Below are 14480 nucleotides of genomic sequence, written 5' to 3'. Positions count from 1 at the left end.
CCATCATCGTAAAACGTTTCACAAAGCCCTTTAAACCTTTATTAGTCTGACGGGCAGTCTGTTTTCGAGAGTTGTGTTTGCCCGCTGACTGCTGATAAACATAGCGATTTTTTTTACAAGAGCCCTAGAGTCGTCCATACAACTTTCTCCCGGAGAAGAAATGTACCGGTAGAAGAAGTCACTAGTTTTCTCGTAAACTCGACTTTATAGGGTGAATTGTGTAGCTTCGCGGACGTTACCGAAGTTTCCAGACTGTCGTCATAAAGCGCCATTTTCACAGCTCGCAAGCGTGTAATAGAATTGCAGCATTACTTCAAGAAACGTTACGATTAAGATATAAACCTACTTCTTTGCGAGAGCGCCGAGAAAAAACCGCATAGTAACGATTTGCACGATTCTACGCCAACATTTTTTTTTCATCCGCGGGGGAACATTGTCAACGTATTTTCCCTCGTTAAAAGTAAAGTCCCTCGCATTTTACATTTTACATACCCGGCATTAATGAGCCGCGCGATGCAAGATATGTCACCGGGAGTACGAAATATAGCGACGACGAGAGGAGAAATAAAAAAAAAAAAAAAGGGAAGCGACTATACACCGTGTTGCTTAGAAACGTCGCAACATTTCAACGAGCTCTTAATACGCCCATCATCCACCAAATTACGCCGGCTGCCTTCCCGTCTCTGCGCAGCACAATGTACCGGCTGTACTTTTCACGCAATTAACCCGGAATGAGGTCGCCGCCGATAAGAATCCGCGTGTACGCCATCCGTCGTTTTAAAGAGGGCGATTAATAAAACATTTTTCTTCTTGTAACTAATTAGATAATCCATCATAATTAATTCTCGGCTCGTTGCACGGACGCGCCGCCGTTTGGCCATAACACGTTATTAACATCGCTAGGAGTAACGCGAAGGTACATAAGTAGAGAGCGACCATATATACTGATCGAATCGCGTATACAAAGTGCAGGGTTGTTAATCCCCGAGGAAGAAAATTGTTTTACGAAACGTTATCGCGCGCCGGAGGGTGTATCCGATACATAAGCGAAGACCGTTGTCGATCATATACTCGATGGACGCGACAACCATCGAAGAAGGGTTGCGGTCGAGTGTAGGAGACTTCCGTTCAAACCGCTGCTTCAATACCGGAGCTCTTAAAGAGATTATTCCGAGACCCCGCTTTCTCCTCCCCCGACAACCTCTCCTTCGACTATCCACGGTCTACTCCTTCAAGAGCCTTCCATTCTCTAAGTTAGCTCCTTACGCTTCCTTGACTTCCATGAGGCGCTGTATCTTGCATTTCCCCAGCGATGAATACGCTCCGTTAGAATTCCAGAACCTCCGGCTTTATATTGATCGCCGTTATACATCATGATTCTAGATCATATCGAAACAAATAACATCAAACCGAGCTTAATATTCAATTTCCCGTAATAGCACTTTAACGTTATCGTAATTGTATATTCTCCATTATACAAGCACGCTACTGTGCACAGTTATTCATAATTATCTATTATTGGAACAATATTTCGCTGCATTTACGCGCCACTCATTTCTAAACAATGCTAAAACATTGTATTGTTATTTCGACAATAACGGTTTCAAATATCTACCCACTATATTTGTTAGATCAATTTTCTCCTTCCATTTTTTTTTTTGCAACGATTCTTTCAATTTCGCGGAGGGAGATTATTTTTTTTTTTTTCTAATTATTACGACGATTTCGCGCATAGAGATATACCTATCAAAAAAGTATTTCGCTACATCACAGTTCATTTAGCATCTCTCGCGAACTATAATTGTCTCAATAAATACATCGATTAAAAAAGTGTCCGAGCGAGCGTAATTCAAGCGCGAAATGACGCTATGCCGCGTTTCTAAAGAGAGGATAATTGCTCACTTCGTTGGCAGCACGCCGTGTTAAAATATTTCCTCCATCTGGTCGCGTTTATTGTTCCGCGCGTTGCCATTCTCCTCGGAAAGCGGCGTGGCGAGGAAATCCACGAGCAAATGTCCCGGGGTCGCTTTTCATGGCTGCCATGAATACCTCAATCAAAGTGTGCGTGCTCGCGTGTACGAGGGTACGTATAGTATAGACGGACGGACACCGTTTAAATATCAAAACGAGGTATCCTCGGATTGTGCTATTTACGGGAAGGACAGGGTTGCGTCAAATGCGCTCCTATTGTCGTCCTGCGTCGCTTAACGTTGGAGGCGAGTGTCTGGTCCTGCGAGTTACCGTTCATTGTCTTTTCAACAAGCGGCGTACCTCGCTGTGAAAGCACGCTTATCCCTTCTGCGAGTCAGTCTACTGTAATATAACTGCTCTCAAAATTTACATCCCGCAAAAAGAAAGCGTATTTTTCCTTCAAGTATTTTTTTTTAATAACCGAATGACGGTAATTTAAAAAAATTTTTTTTTTTTTTTTAAATTGTACAATAGGGAGAATTTTTTCCCTTTAATTTCAAGAATTTAAAGTAAGAATTAAAGGCAGGGTCTCTCTTTACGAGCGGATTTGAGATAATACTTCTGCGTCAGTTAAGTTCATTCACGCCGCTACCGTTTTTCCAGACAATGGCGAATAACATAGGAGAGCACTGAAATATTTCTTATCTGACGCTTTAACGGTCCGCAACCGTTTGTGTGGTTGTTATCAAGCAACTAGCAATTTAAAATACCGTGAATTCGCGAGTGCCTTATAACGTACAATGTACAGATATCGATAGCGTGCAGGGTATACACAAAGGACGACCGCTAAACCCAGATATTTTGACGCTCTAGGCAAAATACAGAGAGATTTCTCTTTCTCTCTCCCTTTCTCTCTTCAGCTACTTCCTTGTTTCGTGAGATAACAATAAAGCCCACGGCCCTTGATTCGAATTGGGACATATCGCAGTTTTATTCTTCGCGTGTATTTTTATGCAAATGTTTGTAATATACAGAGAGTATTTACAAATAAAATGAAAACAGATCTTCAAACAAGCTGATGTTGTTAACCGATTAAATATATATATTTTTTTAATTTCATTTTGTTCTCCATTAAACAATCATTGCATTTAATTTATATATTTTATTTTTAAATATAATTTTTATTTAAAGTTACGGTAGAGTAATTTCAGAAAATTGTTAATTTAAAAAATTTTAATTCCGTAAACCAGATTACGTAAACATTTTTTTAATCGCACGTGTGTGCTATATAAATCTGTCGGTATTGCAAAATACAGGGCAGAGTGTCACTCGATTACTGGATAAGCACGTTTGGTGAATCCTACTAATTGCTACGTTGAGTGGCGGAAATACAACGTGTCTGGCTGAATAGAGTGAATGCCAATCATTAACGTGCTCAAAAATCTTCTAAATATCTGTTTCATTGATGTATAGTTTCTTGTAAGAATCATGGAATTCTGCACAATATCCTAATTAGGCGTAACGACTTGCGGGTTACATTTCTCTGCTACGGTTTTATCAATAAAAAGTCAATATAATTCTGTTTTTACCAAATTGAATAAAAACCATTTTTTTGACAATTTATTATCATCCTGCTAATATAAAATAATTAATTTTTCTAGTTGAAATACGCAGTTTTATTTCCAAGAGAAAAAGATACATTAAACAGTCCTGTGTAAATTGTAGTAAAGAGCACTTTAAAGGAAAAGAAATATATTACAATTATGTGATGAATATTAAAATAGTTATTCTGAAGGAGATAATAACCATTTTATGTTGGAAAAGATTGCATAGAAAATATAACACTCCGTGAAACGTTAATGTAAATGCATCTGCATAAAAAAATTATTTGTTCCTTTTATAATAATAGTAGCTGAAATTTTATATTTTATCAAAATGTTGAAAGTTTGACTTTTATTTTAACTAATTAAATTGCAATTTAAATATTAAGATGCGATTTTCTTTTTGTGTGCTTTCTACATTTAAATTGTCATCGAATTTAAAATTCTGTAAAAATATACACGAATAATTATAACGATACAAATATTACACACATTATAAGATAAATATTCTACATTTTCTTTTGTGATTTTTAGTAAAATAATATTATAAATGCGTTTCATTATAATGTCGTAGAAAATTATTATTCACAATGACTGATTTGACAAATCATATTATTTTTGACATATGATATTTTTTAATTATCACGGAATTTTACTTGACTTTGTGAGAATGTCTAATACCAACGATATCTCGTCTCTGTAAAAACGAAATCCGAAACGCAAGTTTTACAAGAATGGCACGATATCGGCAATGCCGCTGCATGCGAAATTCTTCTTCTAGCAGAAAGCTCTCGAAAGCTTCATAGTTTCCAAGAGCCGCGACGAGTGGCGATAAGTGGTGTACTTAACTTGACAGTGTGGAAATAGTTTCAACTTCTCCGGTTGCCTTGCAAACATCGACGTTAGAAAACACTAAATTCTCCCGGTTTGACGGTGCAATAAAAATTTGAAAAATAATCTTTACATACATTCGCACAAAATATTTGTCAATTACGTAGTTATATCTTGCTATTTTTTTCATCTATTTTATTAGTACATCTTCTTAATGTTTCTTGCTTCGTGTGACATTTTAATATTCGTATATAATGTCACAATTAAACGATATCATAACAATTTAATTATTGCGAGTCGCATTTTTCTCTGCTATGATTTTATTAATAAAAATTTAATATATTATTACGGTTTCTGTTTTCACCTAATTACAAACAATATTTTTTTGACAATTTATTATCATCTTGCTTATGAAATAAATGATTTTTTTAGTTGAAATAAATTTGGAAGCAGTTATACTTTCAGGAAGAATAAATACATACGTGTATTGTATAATAAACAGTCTCTAATTTTAGAAATAACATTACACGTTGTGAGTGATTAACGCAGATCGACTTTTGAAGTCGTATTTTCACGTTGTAAGAAGGAATCTCTTTAGTTTTCTCTTTGAGGTGTAAACGTCAGCCTTTAGGTTCCCGTGAGATCTTCTCCCGGTAGCAAAGTGGCGCTGTTCGATCCGATAACCGTGTTTTCCCAAATCCTTCGGTTTCTCCTAAGGAGACGGTTCGATTGTTCGACTACGTAGGAACTGGATCAACGGCGGGGTATTGGTTGGAATAGAAGTGGAAGCGGCACCGACACAAGTGTTAGTAGTCGACGGAGGGAAGATGGGCTCGAAATTGGTACAAACCGAATAATTCCAAGCGAAGCCTTACCTGAATCGTCTCCATCGAGACGAGCAACGATGCTTGCATTACCGACGGGAGCTCCGTCGAATCGAGAGCCCGGATTCTGTGAAGCGAAGTAAGCATATCGAGTATATACGTTTGCTCACCGCATACAATAGCGAGATAGAAAGAGAAATTCTAGGGTGGGGGAGAAAGAAAAGCTACCTATATACACTTTTTATCCTCTCGAAAGAACCGCTAAACCTTGCTTAACGACGAGCGACTCGGCGGACTTTTAAATTTCATATACTTTTTCTTTCCCGTACGCTTTCTTCTCCCTTGAGAAGAGAGCGCGTCCGGTGTTCCTTTCCCGCTCTTTTTCTCTCGCGGGTAATCCATAGTGGATTAGCCGCGACCCCTAAGAGCAATGAGTTTAATGTCTGGCGTCGTTTCTGCGGTCGTTAACGAGGATTACATTAATTCGTCTTGCTACCTGTTATGATAAACAAACTCCGTTACAAGGTGAATAATATGACGTTTATGAGGAAAGAAGCTAAAAAATGGTTTCTTTCAAGCATAAGCGACCGTGTGTTCTCTATTAATGAAACAATGACATTTTATATATATTTTTTTTTTTTCGAGTAATTTATCAGTTATCAGCAAACATAAAATTGAATTCGATCACGATTTTGACTGGACTTCGCGTGTTATTTTGCACAGTGAAAAACACGTAAGAAAAAGAAAAATCGCTGAAATGTTTTTTATTAAAAAAAATAATAACGCTATTAATTTACAAAAGGATACCGACAATCTAAGTAATATCTACGACAAAATAATAAAGATCGTTTAGTCTCCAATAACTCGTCTAAGAGTCTTGACGTGTTGTCAAACTGACACTATGTTCGTTTTTGACATCTTAAAATTATAATTTTATTTTTATTTTTACAAGCATGTTTCGCTTCTTTTTATCATTTTGTAATATTGTTAGTGAAGTAATTTTGTTTTTTATTGTATTAATTTCTGTACTGTATTTCTTCTCTATGTATATCTAGATCACTTGATAAGGACTCAAAGAAGGGACTCGAAACGTTGTGATTGAATAAATAATATTTGCCAGTACGGTCGAGAGAAAATTCTCTTACCTTTTTTTAAATTCTATTTGACGATTCTCAAATATCTACTTTTTTATTTTTTTTTTTGTTTCATTTATCAAGAGACAGATTAATTCTTCAATTTTTTCGATTACTCAATTTTTACTGAAATTTTCTTGGACAGATTTAAAAATTTGCAGATATACATAAGAATAACAATCAATATTGATATAGGAAGTAAGTGAAGAATGTTGCGAGTTAGACGCTTTCAGATTAGTTTCAAACTATCCGAGTAAAAATCATAGAAGAATGTTAGTTTGCGAGAGTTTACGATACATCGATACATTACGATACGTCGATCAACGAAGCTTTTCCCGAAACGTAACGTTGTGAAATTGATGGATCACTTTACGATAAATAATCATATAATCGCGAGGAGTTGAAACTTCACTTTTCCAGTCTTTAAGTGGGATTGATCCAGTCAATAACTGGACTGCGAGATCCAGTCTTTAACTCTCTGATTTTAAAATGACGTTACCCGTCATTCTTAATTATTTCGATCGAATCGACAATTATTCAGTCGAAAGCAACGAGAAAAATCTTTCTCCGTCGATGACGGCGTATTGTCGTTTTAAAAAGATGGGTGGATAGCGAAGCCCGTCAGAATTAATTAATTCCGCTGGCGCTCCTCCATCCTCGGGTTTCTTTCAGCTCCGTCAGCTCTTGCAGACTCCATCGCATCCGCGACAAGTCATCGCCGACGTCGGCTTTGCTCGACGAGCTCTCCCTTGTGAAAATCGCGACGAACCGCGAAAAAGCGTGTCCGCCCGAGCGAAGCGATCACGATAATTTTGTCGGGGTGGTCGACGACGCTGAGAGAAAGAAAGATAGAAGGAAAGAGAGAGGGAAGTCTCTCGCGAGATGATTTTAAAAAGAGGGGCAAAGGCGCGCGGTCGTAGATAAAGAAAACTAGAAGTAGAAAATAAAAGAACGAAGATAGACGTGGAAAGGGCTGACTAGGAAGGAGCGGAGCCGGAGGGAAGAGACCGGAATGAAATTTGCATCGCAAAATCCTACCGTTTACCTCATCCCATCCCTCTCCCTCTGTTTCTCTACCCCGTGTTTCCCTCTTTCACTCGGTGAAGGAGGAGCGGCGTGCTAGCCGTATATATACGGGGTAATGACGGTGCTGCTCGGTATTCCGTGAAGAAAAGGAGGAACGTCCATTGGACAAGCGCGGGACTCGCTTCTGCATCGTGGATCCTGTTTTGTGTCTCGTAGGCTTGTTTGTTTTGCACGGACTATCGAATGCACACAAAAGGCGCCTCCCTTCTCCTTGGTCCACTTCGCAGATCCCAAACCCTCGCAATCTCTCGCTTCCTTCAGCCACTGTGGTTCGCCCGTTGCAAGAAAAGGGAGCCGAAGCGGTGACCTATGAAGCAGGAATTTTTCGAGTTTTTAACTACCGCACGTTTATCACGCGCGCTCGCGTAATGTAAACAACTAACTAAATTATCGTTTTAACCGAGCAGCTATACCTTTGATACTTATCCGTTAATTGATTTTATATACACTTTGCAGCAAATCGCGTAAAACAGTATACCCGCAAAATGTTTATAATAATAGTATACTCTGCTTTGCCGTAATGGAATGGAATAATACATTTTTTTTTTTTTTTTTTTTTTTTTAAGTAGATATATAAAACCAGAAGAATTTACATAAGACACTAATTCTATGGTTTGATAGATATATCACTTTTTAATTTAAAGAAGATGAATAAATATCTATATATAATAGGGGTATTTAAAAAAAAGATACACTTTGCAGCAAATCGCGTTCTGTTTAACGTAAAACAGTATACCCGCAAAATGTTTATAATAATAGTATACTGCTTTGCCGTAATGGAATGAAATAATACATTTTTTTTTTTTAAGTAGATATATAAAACCAGAAAAATTTACATAAGACACTAATTCTATGGTTTGATAGATATATCACTTTTTAATTTAAAGAAGATGAATAAATATCTATATATAATAGGGGTATTTAAAAAAAGATACATTCGTTCTCTTTACTTTATATAGTTTAATTTGCATATTAAAGAGATATTTGAAATGTAAATATTATCGACGCGCAATGTCGCTATATAGGTCACGTCGTGTATGTTATACCTGGTATAAACAGAAACAAAACTTACTGCTTTGTGTGTACTATATGTAACTTTTCGCTGTGAATAAATCTCATCACAACATTCGCGTAATACTAGGTATACGTTGAAAAAAATTTCCATTTTATTTATTATACATACGTACGCCATAAACATGATCAAAATTTTATAAAATTAATCAATCTTATCAAATTACGCAATCCCCCGTGAACGAAAGAACAATGTTATTGCGACGTTGCGGTTTTCAGATGCACGTAATGCGATCTTTTCTGAAGACGCTGCTTGTTAACGATCGATAATTATAAATAATTAGTGAGGCGAAACGATGTCTTTTTGGTGCTCAACAAGAGTTCAGTGACACTGAATGCACTTTATCTCGAAAAAAAACATTATATATATATATATATATATATATATATATATATATATATATATATATATATACGCGAGAAAGCATTAATGATCCTTCCTGCCCCGTGCGCGAGAGAAGCTACTCGTTTTTCAACATTGGATCACTCCTGGTTTAAAGCACGTTTCCATTATCTCGCTTGTTACTCGTGTAACTTCAGTCAGACCTTTATCCGTTTCGTGTAATACGTGTGCTCGCTGAGTTTTGCTTGGTTTCGCTGAAAGGTACAATGTACCCGATAGCTTTCCATTCTCGAGCTCCATCGAGTATTCAAAGCAACCTATCTGGAGTTCCATTATAGGTTTTGGTGCATACGTATTGCTGTATCTTACAACTTCAATACCGAGTGCAACACTTGTTTCTGACGGCTTTAGGGCCTCGTTCGTATTCCGCCCCTATATCTTAGACGCGGCACGAAAAGCATACAGAGTCCTTATGAAAGGAACATATATTGCTTACAATTCGATACCGCGTAATAGATATTTTTCCAACAGCGGTAGCTTAATAGCAGTACGATACAGTTGTACCCTAATTTATTATTTCGATGATATAGTAATATTTTACGACTCTATGTACTGCATTCTATTACATGCAGTTGTGTAGCTGCATAAAATATTCATATTCACACAATGAAATATATATACATATATTTCAATTATATTACAACATTTATATATCCAGTTACGACAATATGAAACTGTATTTTTCGTAAATAAAAAATTGCTTATAATAACAATTACATCGGATCTCTTTATTAAAAATTTAAGTACACAATAATTTTTCATTATCGGAATTCTCATCCTCATTTAGACTCCGCTGTATACGTACACGCTCTTCTCTATGTTTAACCATAATATATACTATACATCCATATACAATTTTCCACATAATGCAACGCGTTTGAAATAACTTGGTGATGTGAACGTAGTTTCTAAGGAATATGTAGGAATTTATGAAAAAGAAGTGGAACACATGAAAGGATAAATGGCGGAAATACGCGACGTAACTGCAACTGCGCTCGGTAAATAAAAGAGTTTTCCTTTACATCGAAAGGTAAATGATGCATCGGACGATGCAACGACAAAGATGATATTTCTTTTACGAGAAAAGATTATCTCGAAATGAAGCTCAATTTAAATTAATTTCGCAGAACAGTCGAGGGGATCGAGTATATTACGCGATCGCCGCGGAAAAGTGATGCCGATGATGCTTCTTCGATCGAGGGAAACGTTTTGTGTCACGCACGACTGCGTAAATGCACTCAAATGCACCGGACGCCCGGTGGCGTTATTTTCCCAGTTTCGGAGTTTCGCATCGGGCTAACGCCTGAAATTAATAATACTAACACCGGGGGAAAAATAATTTTACCTCCGGCGAGGTGTGAATAATGCATGAGGCGTGACGCGAAATCCGTGTAACGTTGCAGTTGCAATTGCAGCGCATATGGAACGCGCGTACTTATACATACATCGTGTGCGGTACACATATACATATGCACGCGCGACATACAATTGCAATGGCGCCACCCATCCCATTATTGCAGACGCTCTCGCGACGACCTCTTCCTTGAAAACGATCGCGTTCGCTAATAGCGCCGACGTAATTAAAATTTCATGCCCCGCGGCATAATAATGCTCCCGCTATTTGTCGACGAGTCGTGTGGATGGTGCATAATCCGCGACACGAGTGACACGGATTATCGCGTTAATATCGCGAGACGAGCAATCTCGGATAATAACAGCCGGCCTTTTAACTAAATGCCACTCAGTGACGATCGTAAGCGATTTTATATTTTACGGGGGAGCGCGATATTTAGGTGGCCGATTTGTCGGACGAAATAGACCTCTTATCGTGCAGACTGTGTGTACGTACCATAGAATGAAGACAGACGAGAAAGAGAGGGTGGATGGAGAAGCGCTATTTGCAAAAATGATAACAAATGCCTACGTTACCGTGGCAGCGCGATAAGAGTTCCGCTTTGCACGACAAATGCAGCTACTGGCGATGATATTTACATAAATATGACCGTTACACTGTATGCTAGTGGCAATCAGTTTATCCCGAAAAAAAAGGAGAGATTCGTTGACAGGGATATGAATTGCACGATCCATTTTATACTTATTAGTCGAACTTTTATAAATTTCTGGATAGAAAAGAACGAGCTAATTTATATATTAATTTTATAAATCATTTTATTTTGATTATATCTAGAAAAAAGGTGTATCACATATATTATTATATATTCTTTAATCAAGCATTTCATTCACATTTAAACTTTGATTACGAAAATACTTGTTTAATGACCCGGAAAATGTCCAGAGTTATATTAAGAGTACGCTCTATCACTTTAGCGGTAAGAGTTGGCTACTTTCTTTTATTCTTTGCCGGTAAATTTACCTTGGCAGTTAATTCCATTGTAGCGTCCTACCTGCAATACATTTTCACGATAACAGCCGACACCATTTTTATGGACTCTTCGCTCGAACCATAAGATAAACTTATCAATGGGGACAGGACAACACCGCCACCACGATTGCGTTAAATGAGCGTAACATAAAGAATGTATTTGAGGTGGCGCGGTTAAGAGTGATTTTTGACACAAGTGTCTAAAAATATAATTCCTCGAACGCGTTCGTGTTCGACGACAATGTCGAGAGACGTCCGTCCGCAGACGATTAACATATATCATTCTCTCCTTAGGACATCGACGTGAGCCTGTAACCACCCTGCGATTATCACGATGCCAGGAACGTGCTTGATGACCGATGCGGTCAGGACAGCGGATAGTTAGTAATGAGGAGGAGCAAGTTATCGGCGTGCCGACGGCTCAGATCACCAGTAACATGCCAGTCCTTGGTCCCAACGCCGATCCAACTCCACTTCGAGGACTTCTGATCGCTGTCTTCGTCCTATTGTCCCTGCCGCGTTGTCGCTGCACGGATCTAGGTAAGTGGAATCCGAACTCCCGCGCGAACGCGTCATAGCCAAGTTTTATAACTTCCGAAAAGCGCCGGATGCTCCTTTGACCCCTTCCAACTCTCGCGTTACTCTCTTACAATCTTCTCCATTGTCCCAAGGCGCTCTGTCGCGCCAAGTCAAAAGGTTGCATCCACCAATTGAAAATCTTATACGAGGCATCCCACGGAGACAATCGCAAGTTTTCCAGGAGAGAAATGCTTAAAACTTTGAAACAAGTATGATTCTATCTATAATTCTTCGCGCGAAAAATCATTTTTCCCGCATGTAAAAATTAATTTTGGGGAACTTGAGATATTCGTTAAATGTATGTAACGCGATTTTAATCAATTTTTTTTTGAAAGATCGAGATAATTCTCCACAACATACGGCAAGAATTTTAAAATTTTACATACTTATAATTTTTGTAATAGTATTTAAATATATTAATTTAATTACAATTACATCACATTGCTGTTATAAATGTGCAATATCGTCATAAACTGTCTAAAAAGGGAGTAAACTGTATAAAGAGATATTAAGTGGATCAAACTCCATAATAAACTGGCTGCCGCCGGCAATAAATTTATGAGTTAATTACGGCATCATCAACTTTGATTATTGGAAGATTGCTCAATTATCTATCGCCCTCTCATTCCACTGCTTTTTGATTTAATATTATTCGCGATCGTATTATATTTTACTAGAGATCCGTCCAAGTTTTCTTCTCACATACATATGAAACATTTTTTCTTTTCACTGATTTTTCTTTCGCTGACAACTACTGAAACTCTTATAAATAATCGAATATGTAAAGTTAACCCCTCATTTTATAAATTTTGAAAAAATTAGAATTCTGGCTGCCCCCTTAATAGGTCTAGAGCTCTCTATCGACTTTAGAAATAAATCCGCCGTTTAAAGCATCGAAAATAGCACTTTATGCACAAGTTACACGAAACTAACTTCACATATTTTTCCAACTTCTAGGCCGCATAACTTTGTTTCTATTCATTTTAGCGCATTGAACAAGGGTAATCGATAAAACCCTTAGAACTCTCGGAGGGCTATCAGAACTCTCAACAAAATTACCAATTTCTAAAAAAAATTTTTTTTATTCTTCTGGAACTTGAAAAAATTTCGAATTTAGAAAATAAAGATAAAAATGTCGTGGCTACTTTTAGTTATATTCTCCAGATAATTTCCAAATTCGAAGGAGTTAAAATTTTTTTCAAATTTCGCAGTTCTGTTTAGAGTACTGTTTGCACCCCAACAAGTTTTATAGATAAGTATTAACTTCAAGTATAGCTATTTTCGAATGCTGCTTTAAATAGCGGAACTATTTGTAAAATCGATAAAGACTATTGAACGGGCAGCCAGAAGTCTAATAATTTTTTCAAAATTTAAAAAATAAGGGGCTAACTTTACATACTCTAAATAATTGCATATTTACGAATTACTATCAAAAATTATTGTTGTTATTATTCGAAAATAATTAAGGGCGACATGAGCGATTACAAACGGAAATAAATGATTCTTTTGCTGGATAAAAATGTAGAATAAAAAAAGAGAGAGGAATCTGTGTGTTTTAGCATATTTTCGTTAAAAATATTTAATTAGTTAATCTCTGTTTTATTATGCTGATTTGGTAAAATTCTCATGTTTTAATTTTTAATAAATTTTAAAGTACAATGTGCTAATAAAGAAAGTCCCGGACAAGATGATTCTAGATCCTTTTGTTGCACGAGCGGAAAAGGCATGATATCCACCGGAGGATGTCGTGCGTACTAATTTTTTTTCTTCTCCTAGCACTGAAGCGCGTACGCAATAATGCCATACCGCCTATACACCTGGCCTCACCAAGGCATTGTACCCTCGTAAATGAAATGTCAGCCGCACAACGAATTAACAATACTATCTAATAGCTGCTCAGATGCAGACGAGCGAGAGCGAGAGCTGTGCATTGTACCGATTCGTTCTGGCGTACCGCAGTTCTGATTCCCGCCGTTCATTGTTTACCGCTTATCCGCTATATTTTTATGCAAATTAATTGTATGTTGCCTGCAAGATGATGTTACGTTGAATAGAGATACCCATAAAACGAGAATATGTTATAACTCACATCTTTACTCATACTAATATTAAATTTTTCGCCGCATTTTCATTAAGGAAATATATCCTTTAGGAAATAAAGAAAACTTGAAATTACACATCTAATGCGTATAAAAAAAAGTTGAAGCATTTTATGTATTTTTGATTTTATATTTTAATAGTTATTAAGTAATATTGACATTATATTTAAATTGAAATTTTATAATTTTTATATTAGTGACATGTTTTATTCTTTTAGTGTATATATTCATTAATGATTGATATTTTAAATAGATACATGTAATGCTATAAATATTACAATTTATCACTTGAATACATTTAAGCTCTTAGCAAATCAAACTGTCAATCATATCACAAATCATTGGACTCGTTCATTATCCTGCATGTTGCGCGAAAACACATCGCGTCTAGGATATCCCAATATGTCAGCTTGACTTATTGCTTTGGGACATGACACTAAAGCTCGGGTTCATAGCCGTTATCGTTATGTACATTGGATATTCAATGCACACGATACGCTATGCGCTCTTGTACACAAAGTACGAACACTTGAACGTTAAAATCAGGAATGTGAATTGC

General features: G+C 36.9%; 1 protein-coding gene across 1 annotated transcript in view; it reads left to right on the top strand.

The window, feature by feature from the left end:
* Ddr (discoidin domain-containing receptor 2) overlaps nucleotides 1-14480 on the top strand; it is a 187027-nt gene that overhangs the window by 89677 nt on the left and 82870 nt on the right. The window contains exon 2 of the mRNA XM_029316730.2: nucleotides 11538-11783. Within this exon, the coding sequence (XP_029172563.1) occupies nucleotides 11603-11783 (181 nt within the window). The 5' untranslated portion in view covers nucleotides 11538-11602. The remainder of the gene's footprint in view (nucleotides 1-11537; nucleotides 11784-14480) is intronic.

Source organism: Nylanderia fulva, unplaced genomic scaffold, assembly GCF_048542155.1.
Source record: "Nylanderia fulva isolate GAGA-0341 unplaced genomic scaffold, ASM4854215v1 Scaffold5, whole genome shotgun sequence".
Taxonomy (NCBI): domain Eukaryota; kingdom Metazoa; phylum Arthropoda; class Insecta; order Hymenoptera; family Formicidae; genus Nylanderia; species Nylanderia fulva.
This window is presented reverse-complemented; position numbering and strand designations above follow the sequence as displayed.